Source organism: Watersipora subatra, chromosome 7, assembly GCF_963576615.1.
Source record: "Watersipora subatra chromosome 7, tzWatSuba1.1, whole genome shotgun sequence".
In the NCBI taxonomy this organism is placed as follows: Eukaryota; Metazoa; Bryozoa; class Gymnolaemata; order Cheilostomatida; family Watersiporidae; genus Watersipora; species Watersipora subatra.
The window spans coordinates 29,288,101-29,310,681 of record NC_088714.1 but is presented as its reverse complement, the minus strand read 5'-3'; the positions used below and the strand labels follow the sequence as shown (position 1 = coordinate 29,310,681).

Sequence of the window (22,581 nt, the reverse complement as noted above, 5' to 3'; positions counted from 1 at the left end):
ATACATACCTGTAGCATTTGATAGATTATTATATAACTTATAAACTTGCAGATTTATAACATATTATTTAATAGCATCATTGCGGTGATCTGATCATACAATTGATCGTCGCTCATAACTTCTCTTTTATTGCACACGAAAACCCAGTTATGGCTGCAAACTGTAGCAAACATATCAATGAGTGCAATGAGCTTTTATGCAACATTGTTCAATACGGTAATAAAATAAAATTATGCTTTTAAATTTAAAATGAAATAAAAAAAGGAATGCTCCAACAAAGGGCACAGGCACATCATCGCAAGTTAATTGCAAGCAATAGATATCAACTGGTAGAGATATTTCTTGGCTTCCTAATGCATATTCACTTAGATATCTTTGACAAGTTGTAGGTAAGTTAGCAGATTTATTGCATCCAAAAGGAATAATGTCACTCCGCCTGAAGGAGAATGCAAAATATAGGCGAAATATAAAAGGGTTACCTAAATTGATTTTCCCAAAATTCCGACGAGCTATTTGAAAAATACAATGCCAGCCTCTTGACTGCCACTAAAGGGAAAGGGTTGAAATACGTATAGAGCAACACGTATAGAGCGTTCAAATGGAGATATTACAGTAATTTACAATAACTAAAGGTCGTTGAAACTTGGCTTTTCAGTGCATTTATTTGTGCTGGTGTTGTCATGCTGCATCTAGTATTTGTGTGAAGTTATCATGTTTATTTAAATTATAAATACTATATATTCCGGCATCTAAGGTGAAAATTTGACACTAAATTTCAAGCTTAAAAATCCATCCTCCACTTATACGGGCGGCTGGTTTGACATGCACCTGCCATATAAACCAACCACCCTCTCAGGCTCAAATCGCTTGATCAGAATAGTTCAGTCGGCGTCAGAGGCAGGCGATGCGTAGCTAAAGAAAGGTCATTCAAAAACGGCATCAGCGAACACGCCTGTGTTTATTTTGTGTCATCGGCAATATGTACAACCGGTAACAAAAGAACGAGAGACGACAGTCCTAGCGAAGACCACATGACATGAAAAACAATAGTTCACCTTGCCCGCCTCCCGAATAGAACAGAACTGCCACATTTGACAATACGTAAGTTTTCAACAGAAAAGCAATTACGGATTAATTACGGAAAAAAATGACGGATGTTTGTCAGGAATCGCGACTCATGCACAAGATAAAGAATCCTTCGTTTTTCGTGACGTCATTTTATCGTTGTCAGCCATCTTTATAGACAATTTTATTGTTAAAAACACGAAACTTCTGCAATGAATTTTTGAAGCCGATGCTTTTGTTTGAAATTTTTTTATTATAGTATCAAAACAACACCAAAAAGTACTATTAAATAAAAGAATAATGATTGTTTTCTACAAATATGGCGGCTTTTTCGTGAACAAGCGCATGTGCAAACGGCTTGATGACATCAAAAAACGATGGATAGATGGATGATAGTGAATGTGCCAAACGGATTACTGAAGCATGGTCTTGTAGGCTACAAAAAAAGCATTAAATTCGAAAACACCTTATTCCAGAAGAGAATCCTAGTGATGGCAAATTGAATGGTAAAGAATGAGACTTTGTGTTTCGCCGTTAATATGACTATAGACATACTGTAGATATTCTTCTCACACATATAACAGTCGACAGCGAGTTAACTACAACATTTACATTGCCACAACTTGAAAAAAATTAAAAAAGAAAAAAGGCTTTCTCAAACATTGAATGCAGACATTCAAAAACAGTTCGGCTTTTTGTTAGTGTTCTCTGGATCAATTTATAATTAGCAATATATTGGACATTTTTCACTTATTTTAAATAGTTCTAAAATAAAAAGAATAAAAAGTAGAATTTTACTTTCAAATCAACTGAGTTGAACATTCAGTGAGCTAAATTTTATAGGCCATTGATTATTTTACAGCTATAAATATTTATGGGTTGAAAATTGGCAAATAACATGGGTTCGTTTATTATAAATTTTACAATGTGACAAATTGGCACTCTTTGAATGCCTATAATAGCAATAAACCAACTGTTGTTAGTTTGCCAAAGTGACATTAAAAAAAACTCGTGCACAGGGGCTGATTGGGGTGATTCAGGAGCAAGCACCTGATGATCAGAATTGTAAAGACAAATTTATACTGAAATTTTGAATTGTCAGTTCTGCCTCAAATCTGTTTAAAAGTCTGTAATAAGTGTTGCGTTGCAAATGGCCTATAGCTAGTTTTTTTCTTTAGATGTCTGTAGACTGTGCTATGAAACGCTCAATGGTAATATTTGTTTTTTTTATCCGAATTAATCATATCAACTATTCACTCCTACAATGTAAATAGCCCGCTCCAACAACGTTTACATTATAGGGATTTCACGATAGATGAACAGTGAAATACATGTAAATTGTCTAATACGTTCTAAGATTATTTCCAAACTCTACCCTTTGGCCATACAGCAAGAAAAAACTAGACCGAACGTTTTAACTTGCGTCTTGCAGGCTGTACAGTAACTGCAGTATTATTGGTTTGCATTGATGACTTGGCTCCTTTTTCTGATCAATTCCACTGGTTTTATAGACCACCATTGAAGTAATTTTACAATAAGTTGATGGGAGCGCACATCTTTGACGTTCAATTACAACGATTGGCTTAATTTTTTTTAAACAACAGAGTAAAACTATAACAAATATTAAGCAATAAAGCAAAACGAAAAAATACTTTTACTATGAAAGAGCAGTACTACCTGCTGTCATTTTTTTGTATCCAGGGGTCAAGGTTAGAATAAAAGATAACTTTCGACGATACTCCAACGCGAGACATTCAGATAGGTAGAACGTAGAGGTGGAACGAGACACGAGACGTCTCGAGTATCGACCTGTCTCATCTCGGTCTCGTCTCGACTTAACTATTGCCAAACTCGAGACAGGAAATAGAACTAAAGCACCTGCGCACGGTTGTTAAAACATGGCTTCTTGTGGTAGCAAGAACTCCATATATTGTAATGGATTGCGGGCAACTGCCTTTAAAGTTATACCCGGTCCGTTACTACCTGTTGCTACTGATTATGTTGGCCACTGAGTCTAATCATGTAGTCCGGACAACGGCCCTGTTATTTTTTAGTTCGGTTCTGTGTCCTTAAAACAGATACCAGGTCGTATCTAATTACTCTTCGGATAATCCAATTTAATAAATAAGACTTTTGCGGGTAAAATGTCTGTATTTTATCGTATCGTGTCTAAACACCAACTGCCCTTCATAAAATTCGGGCCTCTTTTACGTATATACTACCAATCGCGGGTAAAACTTGCCCGGACACGGAGAAACGAACGAAAGGCCGTGTCGACCATAGTCCGCGTTCGGTTAACAATGACGTTTTGTTAGCTCAATATAAGAATATACATGTGCATGTATACAGTAATTAATATAATCTCATGAGTACAATTTAAATATAATTCACATACTACAGCTAATACACAAACAAAACTTAACATTAATGAAACGATAAGAATGAAAGTGTTATCGTGTGTTCTTTTAGTTGCGGTATTTCTTTGTAGAGCGACGGCTATCGGTTTCATTACACATTACATTAAAAAGTAAGAACTATTCAATAGATGGTAAAAATATACATGTACAAAGCAATATGTTTATAATTATTATGATCAATCAAGCTCAAAATTCTTAGAATATATAACTTCGGTATTTTAGAGCTGTTTGTGTCACTTTTGTTTACAAAAACTACATGCATATCACTATTAAAATGTTGTATTTAAATCGTATACACCAGGTGAAAATTCAATTTAAAAAGAGTTTTATTAATTTTATATATACCAAGTAGTTAGTACTTGTGTAGTGAAATCATCACCAAATGCTCATTATTTTACTGTCTCGTGTCTCGAGTCTCGAATTTTTACAAGACAGTGTCTCGAGTCTCGTCTCGAGCTTAAAAAACCTGTCTCGTTCCACCTCTAGTAGAACGACGCTGTAACACTTGAACTAATCGATCGCCTATGAGTATTTATAAACAATTGCGCAGCTACCCTATTCTGTTTTGTCGACACATTTGACGATCTGTCACGTCGAACTAGAATGTCATGAAAGTTGTATATATGTCATGATCACAGAAACCATGGTTAAGTCAGGATTATTAAATTTAGCGTTATCTGCCTTAACAGAAGGAAAAAAATCTGTTATTTTGCAAAAAAAATTTTGATTCTAGCTTAATTACAGCAGATTTTATGGTTAATAAACTGAATTGAATGCATGTTTACCATCAGTGCGAAAACATAGTTCCGAGAAAACTAGTGTTAAAGTCTGAGAAACGAAAACCGATGCATAGTTTTGTTTACATTTCAAAACGTCATAGCAACCAATATTAAGAGGTTGTGATATTTATCTAGATCTCTGTCTTTATATTAAAAACATTATGCTGAATTTAAAAATCTAAACAGATTTTGGCTGGTTGTCATAAAAATGGCTGTATATCTATAAGAAAATGTATTACCTAATTTTGCAGATATTAAAAACGGCTTGGCAGTGCCGCGATATTGAGCACAAGCGTAGTATGATCAACAAAATGTTTAAAAAATAATAACAGTAACATATTGCACATTATCGGTCACTCTATACTTTGATCTTGCAAATTCGAATAATTTTTCATATAATCAAATCTTATAAAATCGAATAATTATTCTTATAATTAAATATTGTAAAAATCTTATAAGAATGGTTAGGAATATATCATGGTCATTCCCTTTACTTACACTGCTTTTGGCATCAGTTGGAATACCAAAGTACTCATTATAAGTGTCCAAAATGTCAGAATTATCCTTCAAATCGGCAAAAAAGAAACGATTACGTTTTTCGGACGCCATTTTTCAGTACTTCCTGTTTAGCATAGCAGCGGTTTTAAGGGTTTTTTCTGAGGTTTTAAGACATTTATTATCTAAACCGACTTCAGATTCAGAAAGATCACTCTTTGATTGGTCCAGAAACACTTGTTACAAAAATCCTTACCAAAATTATAAATTCAGTTAGTGCAACTTTAAAGTCGAATAACTCAAATTCGTGATTTGCGACTTAACCATGGTTTCTGTGACCGCGACCCATTTAATATAGACTAGCTGCGCATCCCGGCATTGCTTGGGTATTAAAAATCAGCTTATAAACAATGAGAAACAATGAGAGTTGTCTGCCACTTACTGTTAGCCTGGCACAATGCCAATGGAAAATTTGAAAAAGTTTGCTAATGAGAACTATTCGTCAAAATATTATCTTAAAACAGTAATTTAGTGGTATTCACAAATTTATTAACCACAAAATAATTGTTTTCACAGAGAAGACGAATGCTACCTCTGTGAGTTTTTGTGCAGCACCTTACACTAATCGGCATAGACCACACAGCTAGCTAATATATGCTACAATTGGTAATTTGCATAGTTTATCATTCAAAGTATTTTCCAACAAACACAACGCATAAGATGTGAGGAATTGGGTGGAATTATTAATGCTTTAGATAATGGTCCCGGTGAAACACACCCACACATAGACAACTCCATGTTGAAATTCCTAAAAAATAACTGACACTTGGTTTGAGTGTACAAGACTTCTTACTAGTGGCAAACATATTCACCATAATATACCAAGCAGATACGCTTTCATGGAAGGCAAGGAAAGGGTAATGGGGTAATTGAACAAGTTCTACCAACAGTGGTTGGGTTTTTCGGACTTTTTCCTACTCGAGAACTTTTTACCTCGTTTAGAACTTCTTTACAACACGTAGAAGCAGTTTACACATAATCACATCGCCATCTGAGACCATAGACCTATTAACCATACTTAATATTCCATAGTTATATAGTTAATAGTTTTAGTAATAATTAGTAATAGTCAATAGTCTACTAGGCCTATGTCTGAGACTAATTGACTGACCAGAAGTTAAAAAAAGTACCTAGAAGAATTTGTAATAGTTAACAGTGACAAATATCGTTTATAAAAGCTACGGTTTTGCTAGGAATGTTGCTAGGGATTGACAATAAGGATGCTGCTGAGAAGGCTTGCAAATACACTCAATGAGATCCGCCAAGATTCTATACCCGTGCATTATTCAAACAGTTGACCGGCTCTGTGAAAACCGCTATAATACAGAACCAAACGGCCAGCTTTCATAATAATTTCCTTTTTTAGTTTTTAGAAACGTGAATAACCTTCATTAACACCTAGCCATTCAAAGTTAATTAATTCTGATATTTGCTGTAAGAGAATTTCTATATAAATCTTCCACCTAATATCCCTACTCTTAGCAGAGAACGGCATTCTAAATGCTGTCAAACCATTTATTTTACCATGCATGTTGTGACTTGGCCTCGATGCGTGTCATGCATAGTTGTTCTGGCATAGTTCACTTGCCAGGGCTCAAGCTATTATTCATACCGAGGTGAAACGGCACAAGGCTATATCAGCACATGATTATACAATGACTGCTTGTATAATTGAGAATACGCTGTGATGAAAATGCTTTATAATATCACTTTGCTGACAGACACTAATATGTATTGTACTGTTAGTGACTAGGCTGAAGTTAACTACTAACTCTACATTCAACAACCTCATCTAGTAGTCAGTCACTACTCTCCAGTCTGTCTCTGCTTTTCACTTTCTAATATAGCAGTACGGCTACATGCCATCACATCATTCTCCTAACTTCCTCACACTGATTGTCAATTAATTGAAATCAACCAGACTATGGCTTTTGCAACTACATAACGATTTGACACAAAAGTCAGCAGAGCAGAGCAAAGCAATCGAGAATTCTTAACATAAAAACATGGCGGACCTTTTGAGGGAGCCCACCAAATTGTACACTGGTAAACCACAACTGCCCAAATAAAAGCTCGAGTTATGAATCAAGTTTAAATAAATAGTACACTCAATGAAAGTGTGACATGCTCTGGTGTTGATAGAGATGTCCCTTCACAAAGACTGCCCTTTTTCTGAACTAGTTTCCAGTGCGCTTTCTAAATCATCAAATACTGAAAACATGAACACTTCTAGTGACTGAACAAGAGAATGGACTGACAGTGAATACATTTATCTTGTCATATATATTAATAGATCTAACACCATAACCAGCATTGAACCACGTGCCAAAGTATAGTCACGAGATAGGATATGATACGGCATATTTGAAGAGTATGGATTTACAACAGATGGACTTACATCATCTTCTGGGTAGTCCGTTTTGATACCAGGACATCGAGTAACTATTTGTTCATGACATCTCTTGTGAACAACTACGGTACAGACTACAAGATAAATTGTCATATACTGTTAGTGTTTGTCTTCCGTACTTTTAGGACTATTAACCGCACCCTTATATAAGCCACATCTGCTTTATTTAGAAGAAAAGTGATAATAAAACTATACGTAGGCCGCGCCTTTTTATAGGCCGCAGAACTCAGGACGATGATTTTCAACACGGCAGCAACTTTGCTAGTTAAAATTGAACAGTGCCATTAGGCACTGTTCCATATTAATCGACGCTTTTTAACCTAGTGCCTAACGGAACAGTACCGGTTAGGCATTGTTTTGTTTTTTCTTTCACCGCTAGAGGCGCACTAACCGGAGATTCCGATTGATGCGCCCTAGCGGTGAAAGAAAAAACCACAGAATTGCCGCACCCTTATATATTGCCGCACCCGCATAGCTCAAAACATCAGAAAAAAAATACTCGTAGTCCGAAAGATACGGTAGTCCTGTAAATTCACCAGCAGTACACTATCATGTGCCCTGCTGGTACTGCTGTATCGCCTGAATGTACGCTAACAGGCAATCAACAAATGGAAATGAGTGGATACATCGATGTACTCGAAGTTTGCTGACCGAGTGAGACTGAAAAGCCGTGAAGGTCAATACATCATTGTTCCATACAGTGTATAGTTTTATCATTCTGGTGAATGACATGAAAAATACTAAAGATACGCCATCAATATTGTTTTTTTCCTTTGAAATATGCACGGTTCTCCAACACGCTCTTGACATTCAGATCATCATACCCAACGTTATTAGATATAATCTTACTACATGTCAAATAGCATTTGAGCATCCAAAGCCTATCAACATAGGCCAACACAGTAAAGGGGTGGTCACACGAGCGCCGAACCGCACTGAATGACGCAAAACGACGTCGCTGTCAGCTGTAAAAAGTTCGGCCGAAGACATTTCTGGCCGAAATGAACCATTTCGGTCCTGCTCGAAATTTCGTGGCCGAACCCTTGCTCTTATTGGCTGGTTAGAATTCTAGCGAGCACGCGTCACATTTCTCCTCACGAGCGTGTGAGCAAAGTTAAAAAAGAAATGGGACGATACTTTTATTTCGTTATATAAACAACATGAAGCAATTTACGACATGGCTCACCCAGACTTGTGATTGTGTTGCATAAATGTAAGATGTTGCACTCAAGTTTTGCATAAATGTAAGGAAATGGTTGTGATTTTCTTTTGTGTAGAATATAAGTAATGTGTCATATTCATCCTGATGAAGTATTGTTGACTGATTTATTTATGTAAAACCACAGTACTATGATAAAGACTGTTTTTGTTTGTTATGTAATCAGCATAGAAAAACATTCATGTGTTAATAAAAAATATAATTATGTTGATGGGAAGGGTTGGCAAAATCTTTGTATCCAGTGATTTATTTTGAGCAGCTGAACGATCTTCTGATAAATCTGCTGTGTAATTATAATTTATAATTGTTCCTCAAAGTTTTTTGTTTACAATAGAAATATTCAACTCAAATACATAAAAACTACCAATGAAACAGTGTCCTGTCTCTATACGTATGGTATCTAGGAAGCGAAGTGACTTCGGATGCCGTGTGACATGTGCCACGAACCGAACCAGCCTCCAAGCCGAATCGATCCTACGTCGGTTCAGTGTTTGTGTGACCACGCCTTTACACAACTGTTTTGGTGACATACCATCACCACGCGGTGACTTTAGTGCAGGAGTGATACCTACATCTTTAATAAAAACTGCGCTTCAAGTGATATGCCATCATCAAAGATATTTTCAATAAATGTGATTATGATAAGAAATGGGAGCAGTCTCAAATGTTTCCTAATCCATCACTCACACCACAGTTTCTGTAGCAATCCTCCAAATTATCAGCAGATAATTTAATGATCATCGCGTGTAAATTCAGGGGGGTATTCAGAGACCCTTTAAATGATGCATTTACCTTGTTCCATGTTCTGAGGTACGAAAGTAAAAACCTAAAACGTTTTATTGATCCCTTAGAGAAGCGGTTAGTCGGTACCGTGATTACGACCAAAGTTCTCCTTACCAGGCCTTTAACATTAAAATTTCGCAAATTTCGACTAAAATCTTCAACAAACATTCAACTGAACATTCGAAAGTAATTTCCCACATTCGCCGCTTAAAGGTTGACTTGCAACAAACTTCACATTACCGTGATTTGATATCAAAAGATTCACCATGTCTTACTCTGCGTTGTTGTAGGTGTAAAATATGTGGAAAAGTGATTACAAGCTCTTAAAAGCTCAAAAACGAACAGAAAATCGCAGCCACACGAAATCGCCGTAGTTTGGATTCCCTTTCCAAAACGGCTCAAATGTCATGTAGTTGTGAGAGATGGTTTCTGTTTACACTTTCTTGCAACCTTATTCGTCGAAATATTTTCACAAATATACTTCACGCATTCAATAAAACCATGTCTATTGTTCTTACGCGTCTGTTTTATCGTCATTGTAATGCTGTCACTTTTAGCACTGATATTTTATAACTTACCGTAAACAATCGTGAAACTTGTTAACCTTAGCTCGAAGGAATACATATTATTGTCTGATAATCATGACGAGCCTGTTGGTCACTTGTGATAATCGAAAAGTGCTGCAAAAAATTATTTGCGAAGTATTGGGTCACATGATCAGATTACGACTTGACGATTGAATAATGCCGAAACAAAATTGTAAAGTAGCGAGCATCTATATTTGATACGGGTCTTCGGTGAAACCCGAAGTGTTTGTCATAAACTAGTACTACGATAAGTTTTATATTGAGCTTTGTATTGGCCTTTCAATTCACGTGAGAACATACGTGACAAGACGATAACCAAATTTCGTGGTTACGTCATCGAAATAAAGAGCTTCCAATCTACAGCGGCTTTTCGTTTTTGAGCTTTTAAGAGCTTGTAATCACATTTCACATATTTGGCACTTACAACACAACAGAGTAAGACATGGTGAATCTTTTGATACCAAATAACTGTAATTTTAATTTTGTTGCAAGTCAACCTTTAAGGATTCTCAAAGCAACACAGTTTGGTAATTGGAAAAAAGAATCTGACAAAAATTAAAGAGATAGCACACAAAATCCGTAATGGATTTAACAACAATGGACTGCTTTGACGTCATTTTGCGAGGAGAGGCCAACGTTATCGGTGCTAGTGACGATGCGATGAACTTTCAATATGTTGAACTTTGACACCGATGATCGCAACTGTTAGCGTCTTGTTTAGCTGTTTGTTGACAGCATCTGATCCAATTTTAACAGTTGTGAAGATTGGCCTCAATTCATATTCGCAAGCATGGCGAAGAACTACACTCATGATGAATTGCATAATCAGATAATTAAAAGATAACAAAAGGTCTTGATATCATCAATGCAATTTCGTAATTTCTAATTGGTTAGCGATTACCTAGCCTGGGCATGGCTCTCTTGAAGGTGGGGAGGAGAAAGAGAGCCTGGGACACATAGCAACACCTGGGGAAGACAACTCTAAAAGTCGACTTCTGCAGTCGCTAATATCACAATCGTTATTTCCGAAGGAGTATCATGTGACGGTCTTATTTATGATCTACGCGACTATTATGTATTATTTTTAATCTGAATTGGCAGCAAACAAACGCTGGTTGGTAAGTATGAAATGTTGGTTGCATAATAAATCAATCACAGGAGATACATTATTTCATATGTTTAATTGTTTTGATTTAATTATAATAAAAAATTAAATCAATTAAATAAAAAAAATTCACAATAACAATACAAACATAGCAAACGAATAGCAATAGAACAACAAAAATGAATCGCACGCTACTAGTAAAGAAAAGTTTATCTAGTAAAAAGTAATCTCAGTTTTATTTTACTCGCGAGGATTAGGATTACTCGCGACAGTTATTATGAACAACTCGGACCTACCACTGCAAAACGGTGCCATCTGAAAGCAAATAGTCTTTCCAAAGCCAGTCAGAAGAACTATAAATTGGTCAGAAACTGCGATAATATGTTGTAAAGCTTGAGACTGTTCTGGTCTCAGTGTGACTATGCCTAGCTTTGATAGATGATTTTTGAATCGTTCCATTTTTTTATCAGTATATGAAATGAATCTGCAAACGTGAAAACGCAAGTGAATAGTAACCTGTGGTTCCTATCGTTTTCTTATCAACCGGGGTATTACATAACCACCCAACCTATCAAAAACATAGGGCCTTTTACTAGATCAAGTCACGTGACCATGACGATAGGCTTTTAAACGCGCCACATCTAATACATCATAAGATCTGAATCTAACGACACGCTTCCATTAGTATCAGTCTGAGCGTCATATGTAACATATGTCCCTTGTTTTGCAGAAGTTATCTTACCTTTTTTTTCGCTATGTGTCCCAGGCTCTCTTTCTCCCCCCCCCACCCTCAAGAGAGCCATGCCCAGGCTAGGGATCAACTACATCTAATCGCTCATAGTGTGTACACCTTATCGTTGGTGATGACATACAAACAGCTAATGGTTGATTTGAGCGATAGTGTGTACGAGCCTTAAACATTACCAGCAATATATTATTGAGTCCAAACTAGATCTAGTTAAAAAAGACCATGAACAGATTTGAGGAGATAACACACTAACCTTGACATTGATAGCCTTGCTTGTTAAAGACTCCCCTAAAATAAAACAAAAGACTGAGTTAAATATTTTTCAAACCCATAACACCAGCTGCTGAGAACTAGCTGAATAAAATCTGAGCCATTAGGCGATGGTCAGGCCATGACTTGGATTTGAAGCTAGCAATAAATTGAAGTACAAGAGGGTTTGTTGCAGTGAATTGTTGCAGGAAATGAGGCCGTAATCTGCGATCGACTAAAAATACATGTTTAAAGTATCAGTAGTTTAAATTATGAAGAATACTGTGACAAGCATTTTGTGAATGAGCTCAAAAACATTATATAAACTGAAATTTAAGGTTGAGTGAAGGTGAAATCTAGAACTAACTAAAAGTTGTCATATAGAAACCTCTAAAGAGAACCCCTTTTCTATTCGTGTTGCCTATCACCAAATGTATCATATATACATATTACATTGTCGATATGGATCCAAAAGCATGAAATTGAGCTGGTAAATCCTTATCTGGTCATGTTGAAGAAAGCACCATACACTATATAACCTTACTAACAATCTTTAGCTAATAACCAGAAAACTTGATTTTGGACAAACTTGAAGGATAGAAACCGACTATTCCTTCCAAAAAGATTGGCTCTACAACCATTAAAAGCTAAACAAGAAGTAAAACAGCACTTGAATGAGTCATGACCTCATTTGCTTCTCATTACGTATGAAAAAGGAGCAAAAGATTCAAATAGGAAACAATCAACGATGACTCCTCAACCCTCTTATGTCAAAGGTCAATAAAACAAAGTCACATCACCGATGGTGACTACTTATTTTTTTATGTTCCGTGATGGGCTGATGACCAACTATCATTTTTAATGCGAAGGTCGAGTCACTGATGTCTTATTGAGCTGGTGCCCCTCACTGATCTCTGACTAATAACAAGGGTGCGGTCAGTCCTGAATAAGCAATGGAATCAAATCTTTGACTTTAATTCAAAAATATCCTACTATGATAAACAATGAACTTGTCTAAAAGGCAAATGAAAGCTGGCTGGTGTAAAAAAGGTGACATCACTGCACAGGTCTATTTATAAGGAAAGAATAAATCCAGTCATATTGCACCTAGCCCATATGCAGAACTGTCAGATTAGTTGTGTAATTAAAATGGATCAGATGTGAAATAGCTAGATTTTGCTATTAGCTATTACATATGTTTGTTTATGCTAGGTGATTAGAATGAGTGATGTATCACGTAACTAAGCCACAGTTGAAAAGGAGATGTGGGTGCCACTCATCTGTTGCGCTGACCAAACACATTTAAAGAAACTGTATATATTAATGACTCGCTCTGTAGAATATTATAGACATACATTACTAAGGAAAGGCTATACCTTAGGTTATAAGGTTATAACCTTATACCTTAGGTTATAAGGTTATAACCTTATACCTTAGGTTATAAGGTTATAACCTTATACCTTAGGTTATAAGGTTATAACCTTATACCTTAGGTTATAAGGTTATAACCTTATACCTTAGGTTATAAGGTTATAACCTTATACCTTAGGTTATAAGGTTATAACCTTATACCTTAGGTTATAAGGTTATAACCTTATACCTTAGGTTATAAGGTTATAACCTTATACCTTAGGTTATAAGGTTATAACCTTATACCTTAGGTTATAAGGTTATACCTTAGGTTATAACCTTATACCTTAGGTTATAAGGTTACACCTTAGGTTATAACCTTATACCTTAGGTTATAAGGTTACACCTTAGGTTATAACCTTATACCTTAGGTTATAAGGTTATACCTTAGGTTATAACCTTATACCTTAGGTTATAAGGTTATACCTTAGGTTATAACCTTATACCTTAGGTTATAAGGTTATACCTTAGGTTATAACCTTATACCTTAGGTTATAAGGTTATACCTTAGGTTATAACCTTATACCTTAGGTTATAAGGACAGGTTATATTACTATGTACAGGTTGTACCAAACATCAACTAACATGATGCTGATACGGACACAGGGTACTAAGTGAACCATCCTTTTTATATACAACGACATATCACCAATGCTCGAAAAGTTTTCATTCCGTTCATTTTATTTCAATGAATAATCTAGGGATACCTATATCGTGCTATACGAGATTGTTTACAACAGATTCTACTTATACCTCCTTTGGGTATTGTTTAAATTACTAAGTTAGAAAAAAATCTAAAAATTTATTCAAAGCGTTATCCATCAGCTGTGATGAGCGGCGTTCTGTGATGTTTACCTCGGCTTCAGTACACAATGACAAGCATTTCCATCAATGTGATATGTCAAATACGGGGTGGACAGCATTACCGAATCAATGAATATTTGTGTGATGCATGCAGTCTCTGAACCTCACAAAAATCATTTTCAACAAAACTAAAACAATATGGATGGATACTTGATGAGCTAACCAAAAGTAATGTATTGGTCTTGCACCAACTAAAAAATATTACGTATAACTTAAAAGACACGACTTCGTCTGATTATACCCAAAAAAGTGACCGATGACCACAATTTATGTTAAAATATATCTAGACCATAAAAAATAAATGTTTTGTCACAGGATATATTTCTATATGTTGACTAGAAAGTATACATGAACCTGGTTATTAATTACTAAATTAGAACTGGCTAAATAATAACTGCCAGGAACCTTGAAGCATTTTGAAACACGATAAAAATAATAATTCCAAATTAAAACTATTTATTAAATTTTAAAATGTTGAGTAATGTTGCTCACGAGAAGTGAAAATGTTGAGACATTACAATAGCCTACAACACTAAAGGTTATTTTTATGTCTACAACAACAGCTTATAGCACCATAGGTTTGTTATCTCAAGCTATATAAATCTCAGTGTTTGTCATCCGGATGTCCAATTATAGCGATAAACTGTTAGAAACTAAATATCCATTGGACACAGGATTTGAACTCAGGACCTCCAGTTCTCCAGACAGGCGTACTATCTAATACACTACGCGTCCAACTGGTAATACTAATGAATAATTGTGCACATACTTTTGAAGCATTTGTGAAAATACTAGGATAACTGACGCATAACGTCATGACGTTGTAACATCAATCTGGTTTCACAGGTCTTATTATAGTAAGAGCTGTACTATTACAGTACTAGCTTAAGTTACTAGCTTTAACGTTACTTAAATTGTTAGGTAATCATCTTATTACGCATGCAACGCCGGGCATTCGCCTAGTTTTCTGACGTAGCTGACTCGCGTATTCTGTGAAACCATAAAAAGGACATTGAGTACATCCTTCGCATGAATAATTCACTTCTTGCATAGTGTTTCTCCCTCAAGTATATATGTTAATATACTTTGCATATATTTCAATATTTTATATTTTTATAAATTTATCACTGCTGTTACTTTTCTAAAATGTTGCCATTGCCGACTATCCTGCAATATCACCGTCAATGTGTAAGTTGAAACAAGATTTTTGAAGCTGTTTTAATTTTCTCATATTAGGTAATCTCTTCCCATATAATTCTCGAATAACAGTTAAAATGATTTCAGTATTCTATAATCTTTCGTATTGTTCAGTTACAAATTAACAGACCCAAATCAACTTCTGCTATTCCTGGTCTACCTAGTAATGGCTACATCTGGTAGTTGAAAGGATATATAGTTAGGTTAGTAGTTAGCAGTATATTCTTTGTTTCAGAGCGGCTTTAACATATCACACACATTATTGACAATGCACAACAACTGCTATACAATTTTGTAAAAGTATTTTTGTTAATAAATTTGCAGCGCAGTTTTTATACTAGAAATTAAGGAAAGTTTTCCCGTGTTGTTGGTGAGACGTTTTAGGAAACGCTAAAAGCTCAGGCCATCAACGAGGATTTATTGGACAGAAGCTGGATAGATGCCAGCCGTTGTACCAGGTGGTTGTTAGTTATAAACTAAAATCTACAGTTTTCAGCTTTAAAAACTGCCTTAGTTGGCCAGTACTTTCTTGATGAAATGAAGCTAACTCCATGATTTCTGTATGACAACAGGATGCATCGGTACCACATATGTCCGCAAAAGAACCTGTTCTATGATTTATCTGTTTTGCGATAACTGTCAGTAACTCCAACATATGAAGGAAGTAGCTACGGAATATTAAAAAACTGTTCAAGTTTTACATAATTTATATAAAAGTGTCGTTATTTTAACGTTTTAGTATAACTAAAATAGAGTATACAAAAGAACAAGATAGTGGATGCTCCCTGAATGTCATGTGGTCTTCATGGTGCACAGTTATCAAAAAACGAAGTAACTATATACAATACTTTCAGCTGCTGCCCCAATGTAATAGCACCAAAACCAGAACATAAAAACAATAGATATACTACAGCCAAAGGAACATCCACCTCCCTTCTGTTTATAGTTTCCTTATCAAATTACACAAAACTGGTAGAAAAGTGAAAATTTCAACTTGCCATATGAATTCCCCACAATGAGAGCAGAAGGTTGGTTGTCTGAAATAAATGCACATAAATTTGTGTCCGTTTACTTGGTGGATCCTCCTACGAACGGCTCCCCGCCTTTTTTTCCACCTCCCATCTTTCTCTTTGAATACCTTCTCTCGTACGGGCTCTGAAATTGAACAAATTTATTTAATCATTATACAATCTAAACCATTATGAACAATGTTATTGCGCTCACAGGCTGATATCTGATAATATTCTAGAAAATGCCATCTCAAGTGAACAGTATAAAACAGTATTGTTTATAGCTGCACGCACTGATATTGAGTATGAGTAAAGATCATAACAGTAAACTGATCTATTAATCATTTCTCTAGGAATTTATGCATATCATAAATATTTAGGACTTTTACACAAACTGTTCTGGTCTGATACACCACTGTACCATAGCCTCACTCACTGGAGGACACCAATGGTTAAGTAGAAAATAGAATCATCAGCCATGAAATAGCCTGATGGCTACAAAACTCATCTTAAGCTCAAGTTTAAAGGTTGACTTGCAACAAAATTCGCATTAGGTTCCTAATGTTATTTTCCTAAATCCTACGGTTATTTCGGTATCAAAAGATTCACCATGTCTTACTCTGTTGTATTGTAGGTGTAAAATATGTGGAAATGTGATTACAAGCTCTTAAAAGCTCAAAAATGAAAAGCCGCTGTAGATTGGAATCAGTTTATTTCTCTGACGTAGTCATTCCATTTGGTTATTGTTTTGTCACGTGATGTTCTCACGTGAAATGAAAGGCCAATAAAAGGCTCAATATAAAACTTTTCGTAGTACTAGTTTATGACAAACACTTTGGGTTTTACCGAAGAGCCAGTATCAAATATAGACACTTGCTACTTTACAGTTTTGTTTCGGCTTGGTCTAATCGTCTAGTCGTAATCTGATCATAAGACCCAATACTTTGTGATTAATTTCTGCAGCATTTTCCGATTATCACAGGTGATCAACAGGCTCGTCATGGTTATCAGACAATGATATGTACTCCTTCGAGCTAAGGTTAAAAAATTAAATGAATTTTCATGGTAGGTTATAAGATATCAGCGCTGAAAGTGACAGCATTACAATGACGATAAAATAGACGCGTAAGAACAGTAGACATGGTTTTATTGAATGCGTGAAGTATATTTGTGAAAATATTTCGATGAATGAGGTTGCTCGAAAGCGTAAACCGAAGCCATTTTGTACAACTACGTCCCATTTGAGCCATTTCGGAAAGAGATTCTAACCTATGGCGGTCTCGTGATGGCGGCGATTAACTGTTCGTTTTTGAGCTTTCAAGAGCTTGTAATCACATTTCCACATATTTTGCACCTACAACACAACAGAGTAAAACATGGTGAATCTTTTGATAACAAATAACTGTAATGTGAATACTGTTGCAAGTCAACCTTTAAGCTCCAGTTTAACTTAGCTTTCAAACAAGTTTTCCTTCAAAGTGAGAATCTAAACAATGTCACTATTTCGGTCAGTCAAGTCCTTTTACAAAAAAGGAATACATAACCATAGCAGCAGAAAGAACCTCCAATTGGGACACCTTAGAATCGATGCTGATTATGATGCGTTGCAGAAAGATTAGTATAGCGAAGCCACCAATAAGCCCGTAACCTCCCGTTTGTGAAATAAGCTCTTCAAACCTGACAAACTGATCAAGAGCAACAAATGTTTTACCATTGCCCAAAAGGGAAGGCAGCGAGGCGTATCGATCAAAACAATCCGACCGTGGTCGAATCACTAACAATTGCTCTGAAATGTATAAAAAAATGAACTGCGTGTACAACAGTATAGCAGTGATGACAAACAATCAGCGTGCAACAGGCATTGATAACTATGGTGCTTTGGCATAGAACTAAGGTGAGCAAACATAAATCAATTAACAGACAGGCGTCTTGATACTATCAGTCATCTACATGTAGGTTTGAAAAGTAAATGATATGATAGACGTATGACAAGATAGCACTGAATGATATCAGATTGAGGATAGTTTGTGTATTAAACAGCAAAAAAAACTGGTCTTGATACATTTTAGATAAATTGGAAGTATTACAGATCTGCAGTAATATAAACTTGTGAACTGTTGACGGATATGTCTTGCACATAGCATAATTTGTGTACTTTTATAACAAGGTATAGCAGTTGTCCTTGACAGTTAATACAGTAAGTTTTGGAGTTACAGCCACAACCTAGAACTAAAAGTGAAGGCTGAGATTGAAGTCATTACATTCTTGGTGAATGAAAAATACAGAAAAAGATTGAATACGGTGCATTAATTAAGATTTATATCAAATAATATGACCTCATTTTTATTCTTCCTATATTGAATATGTTTATTTAACCATCTCAAAATACTGTGTGAATTTCATTATTTTCATTAATTTGCATTACTTATGTTTGTTGGTCACAAAAATCTATATCTCCCTTTCAGGACAAATTCCATAAAACTAATGAATGAAGCAAGAAATATAATTGTTAAGAGGTTTTTAGAATGAACGCATCCTTTTAAAATTGACGTAATTGAGAAATTCTAAGAGTCTGGCTTGTAAAATTCACACAGAAATTGAAAAGATTCCGGAATTGGATGAAAATCCTTTATTGAGCCATGGCTAGATCATTTGTGTATGGGAGAACCCATTGTGAAACCCAAAAAATACGCAATTATAAGAATAAATACAGATCAGCTTATAGCATTTTCCACGACTCTGTGTTGAGTAATAATCTCTCGACCAAACCAAAAGACATGTCATCAAAATGCATGAATATATGATAGAACTTTTTGACTTGATTATAAACGTAGCAAGATGCTATTTTTACTGCCTATTACCAGTGTCATCTCGCATAACATGCTGTAGTAGAAGACGTACTAACAAGTACAAGCTAGTCGATGACATATAACAAGTCTATCAGAGGTAGTCAAATGATATGATCTGTGAGCTCATCATGATCCATTACAAATATATGCTATATTAGGTCTTTCAACAGTTGCTAAACATATCACTAAAATTGTAAGTTTGCAAACAAAAACAAACATGCATTGCACACACATCACTTTGTCCGCATATATGATCATGGTGATTGTAATGGATTATTACTATACATGTATAGTAATAATCCATTACTATATAGTAATACTCCATTACAATATAGTAGTAATTCATTACAATATAGTAATAATCCATTACAATATAGTAATAATCCATTACAATATAGTAGTAATCCATTACAATATAGTAATAATCAATTACAATCCCTTTTATCATATACACATGATCACAGAAATTGTAACGAATTATTAATATAAGTGATGAAAAAAGTTTGTGAAAAAACAAAACTGCTAAAATATTCTAATAATTTGTTATATGATCAAAAACAAAATTTTTTCAAAACAACAACAGATCTCTAGGTTACAGCTTTAATGTAATAACATTTTGTGCTAAATAATAAGTTAAAATCCTTTGATCCAGCTAAAAAGACAGCTACATGTATTATATTAATATTCAATAGCAATGTACCATCAAATCAAGCTATGGATGCCATTTCACTAGCCTACTAAATCTTAACCACTAAATTATAATGGTGCGTCATTTTTTATTAATATTGTTGGCAAACATAAAAAACAGCTAACATGATTTCGAGATATTGAAAAAGATCATTAGTAAGTGCTAACTCATCCCACATAGAGAACATGAACATCAAATGTCTTATCAATGATCATGCATAAACAAGATTTTATCCTTTTCCTGACAATGTTGTATGAAATAATCTTATTGCTCTTCCAACAAAATGTAAAAAAACTCCAAAAGAAAGAAACACGTGTGTACCCATTTCATAACAAAAAATGTGAACATACAAAAATGAGCTAAGAAGAGGCAAGTACTTTTGGTACAGTTTGTCATTATATTATGCACTCATATCAATTATTTTCATGGTACCACTAAAAGGACTCTTGGAGGCTTTCACTAACGCAACCATATTTACATCATGGCATGACGTAGTATGACAGTATGCCTGATTTATAGATTTAGTTTCAAGTCTGGTTCTTGAATGTTCATGAATTTGAGATGAGGAAGTGATGACGAACAGTATCATACTAAATGACCTTTCAAAGCCAAACTAATCAAATTTTTCTCATGACAATGGCATAGCCATCTTGGCCTGGATGTAAATACAGTAACCATCGGTGATTGTGGTTAATGAGAGCCATTTATACTTACATCAGAGCAACTGCAGTTTATGTTTTAAGACAGTTTGAGCACAAACAAAGTTAATAAATAACACATTTGGTTTACTGCGCTGCTATAACAGGATACCCTTATCTCGACTGGCTTGTTCATCATTTCAGTGCTAAGAAAAATGTTGAAAGTAGATTTTGCAACAAAACAGATTCTTACAAACAACCTTCACCAATGTAGCCTTTGGTAAACAACTTGTTGATTATCAAAGGCTAGAAAAGCTTGTAAGCTTTTCCAGCAATGCTGTGTGCCTCAATTCAAGATATCAATCTAAGAGTGTCATAGGCTAATTGCTAACTTTATATTTGTTTGAACTATTGTACAAACAATGTTGACTCCCCTTCCTCCATATAAAGTATGAAAGAACTAAGGCTATTGACAATTCCGACAAAGAATGAGGCAGAAAGTAACAAGAAATCACTGTATACTACTTCCTTTGCTGTATTCTGTTGAAGCTCAACTATCAACTACCACAGTTCTTAGAAGAATGGTAGCTGCGATTACTCATGATAAAAGGTGGGTAGGAACTACCGATACTGATAGTTTTTTTAAATTCCCTCAGCGGGTAGGGTGGGTAGACAGCGGCTGAGCGCATGTGAAGTATCGATAAAAGCCGTCAACTGAGATCTTTATAAATAACCTAATGTTGTTAGGCTATGATAAGCGAATGCTTCATTTACAACAAACGCATTCCTTGTATGCTAAAAATGTTTTATTGGAGTCGTTAGCAGGTCATCAATAGAGTAGTAACAGTGTTAGTCACATTTCAGTGAAAACGATATAAGAACTTGACATGTAACTAAATAGAAGCCTCGTGCTTATCCCCAGTCTACGGTGGATTTATTGATATTTTGTCATGCATACTCCTTTAGGATATGTAAAGGGTGTCTGTAGGCAGTCTAATAACCATCACTAGTACGTTGTGTCGATCTATCGTTGTGGTATGTTACAAGAGTACACACACGGTTTATCAAAATGAGTATGCGTGATACTTTACGGCCAAAAGGAATTAATTATTCCGATGAGGCTGAACACGAAAATCATTAACTTTTCCATAATACAGTTAACAAAGGTTTATTAGGTTACGAATATATTGGCTAACAAAGCCCAGCAAATTTGCTCTTCGATAGACACATAATGCATACCTGTAGATTTGGATCCTAGTAAATCTATAATGAGGTGGACTTTGCCACACGGCTCCAGATCGACCTGGAAAATAAGTGAGGTTGTTGGTCGAGTCACATAAGGGAAAAAAACAGAAACGGAGTGAAATTGTAAATGCTTAATATAAAATGATACGCAAAATACGGATACATACTCCGAATTGTGTTATGCAAGTCAATGGTATAAATATAAAAGAAAAATTAAACAACCTAGTACAATAACGTCAATCAAGTTCTCTTTACCCAATTATTTATTCATTGTAGGACTGACTTCAATACATTCTTAGCAGTTAAGTTCATCACCCGATATTGAAGCTGTCTCTTATAATGAAACTTTAAATACTCCAGTAACATTAAGTTGATGAAGATAGGTAGAGAGTTGATTATTAAGCCACGCTAGATACACTCATGGAGTAATTAGGATCAGCTGTAAGCTTGATCTACTTATTACAAACAATAATCAATGGCATCACTGAACTTGCCTACTAAAAACCGGGTATCCTCTGGTAATCAATGGCTATATCTCACCCTATGTTAAGTCTGACCGCATTAATTGCCACATACATGAACTTAGGAGTGCCTACATTTTTCTCACAATTACAGCATATATATATATATATATCACATTTTTCCCATTACTATAACATAGATATATATATATATATATACACGATAAATACACACTTCTGCCATTTACAAAGATATTCATATGGATACAGTTAAAAATGTAAATACTTGCAAAAAATGGGCA

The 22,581-nt window shown here is 35.2% G+C and overlaps 1 protein-coding gene across 1 annotated transcript in view; it reads right to left on the bottom strand.

The window, feature by feature from the left end:
- The window catches only part of LOC137399679 (calcium-independent protein kinase C-like), a 52,446-nt gene that overhangs the window by 24,474 nt on the left and 5,391 nt on the right, over positions 1-22,581 (bottom strand). Inside the window, exons 4-8 of the mRNA XM_068085865.1 lie at positions 21,813-21,876; positions 18,110-18,184; positions 16,387-16,543; positions 11,922-11,956; positions 7,215-7,300 (exon numbers count right to left, since the gene is read on the bottom strand). Coding sequence (XP_067941966.1) covers positions 7,215-7,300; positions 11,922-11,956; positions 16,387-16,543; positions 18,110-18,184; positions 21,813-21,876 — 417 coding nt within the window. The remainder of the gene's footprint in view (positions 1-7,214; positions 7,301-11,921; positions 11,957-16,386; positions 16,544-18,109; positions 18,185-21,812; positions 21,877-22,581) is intronic.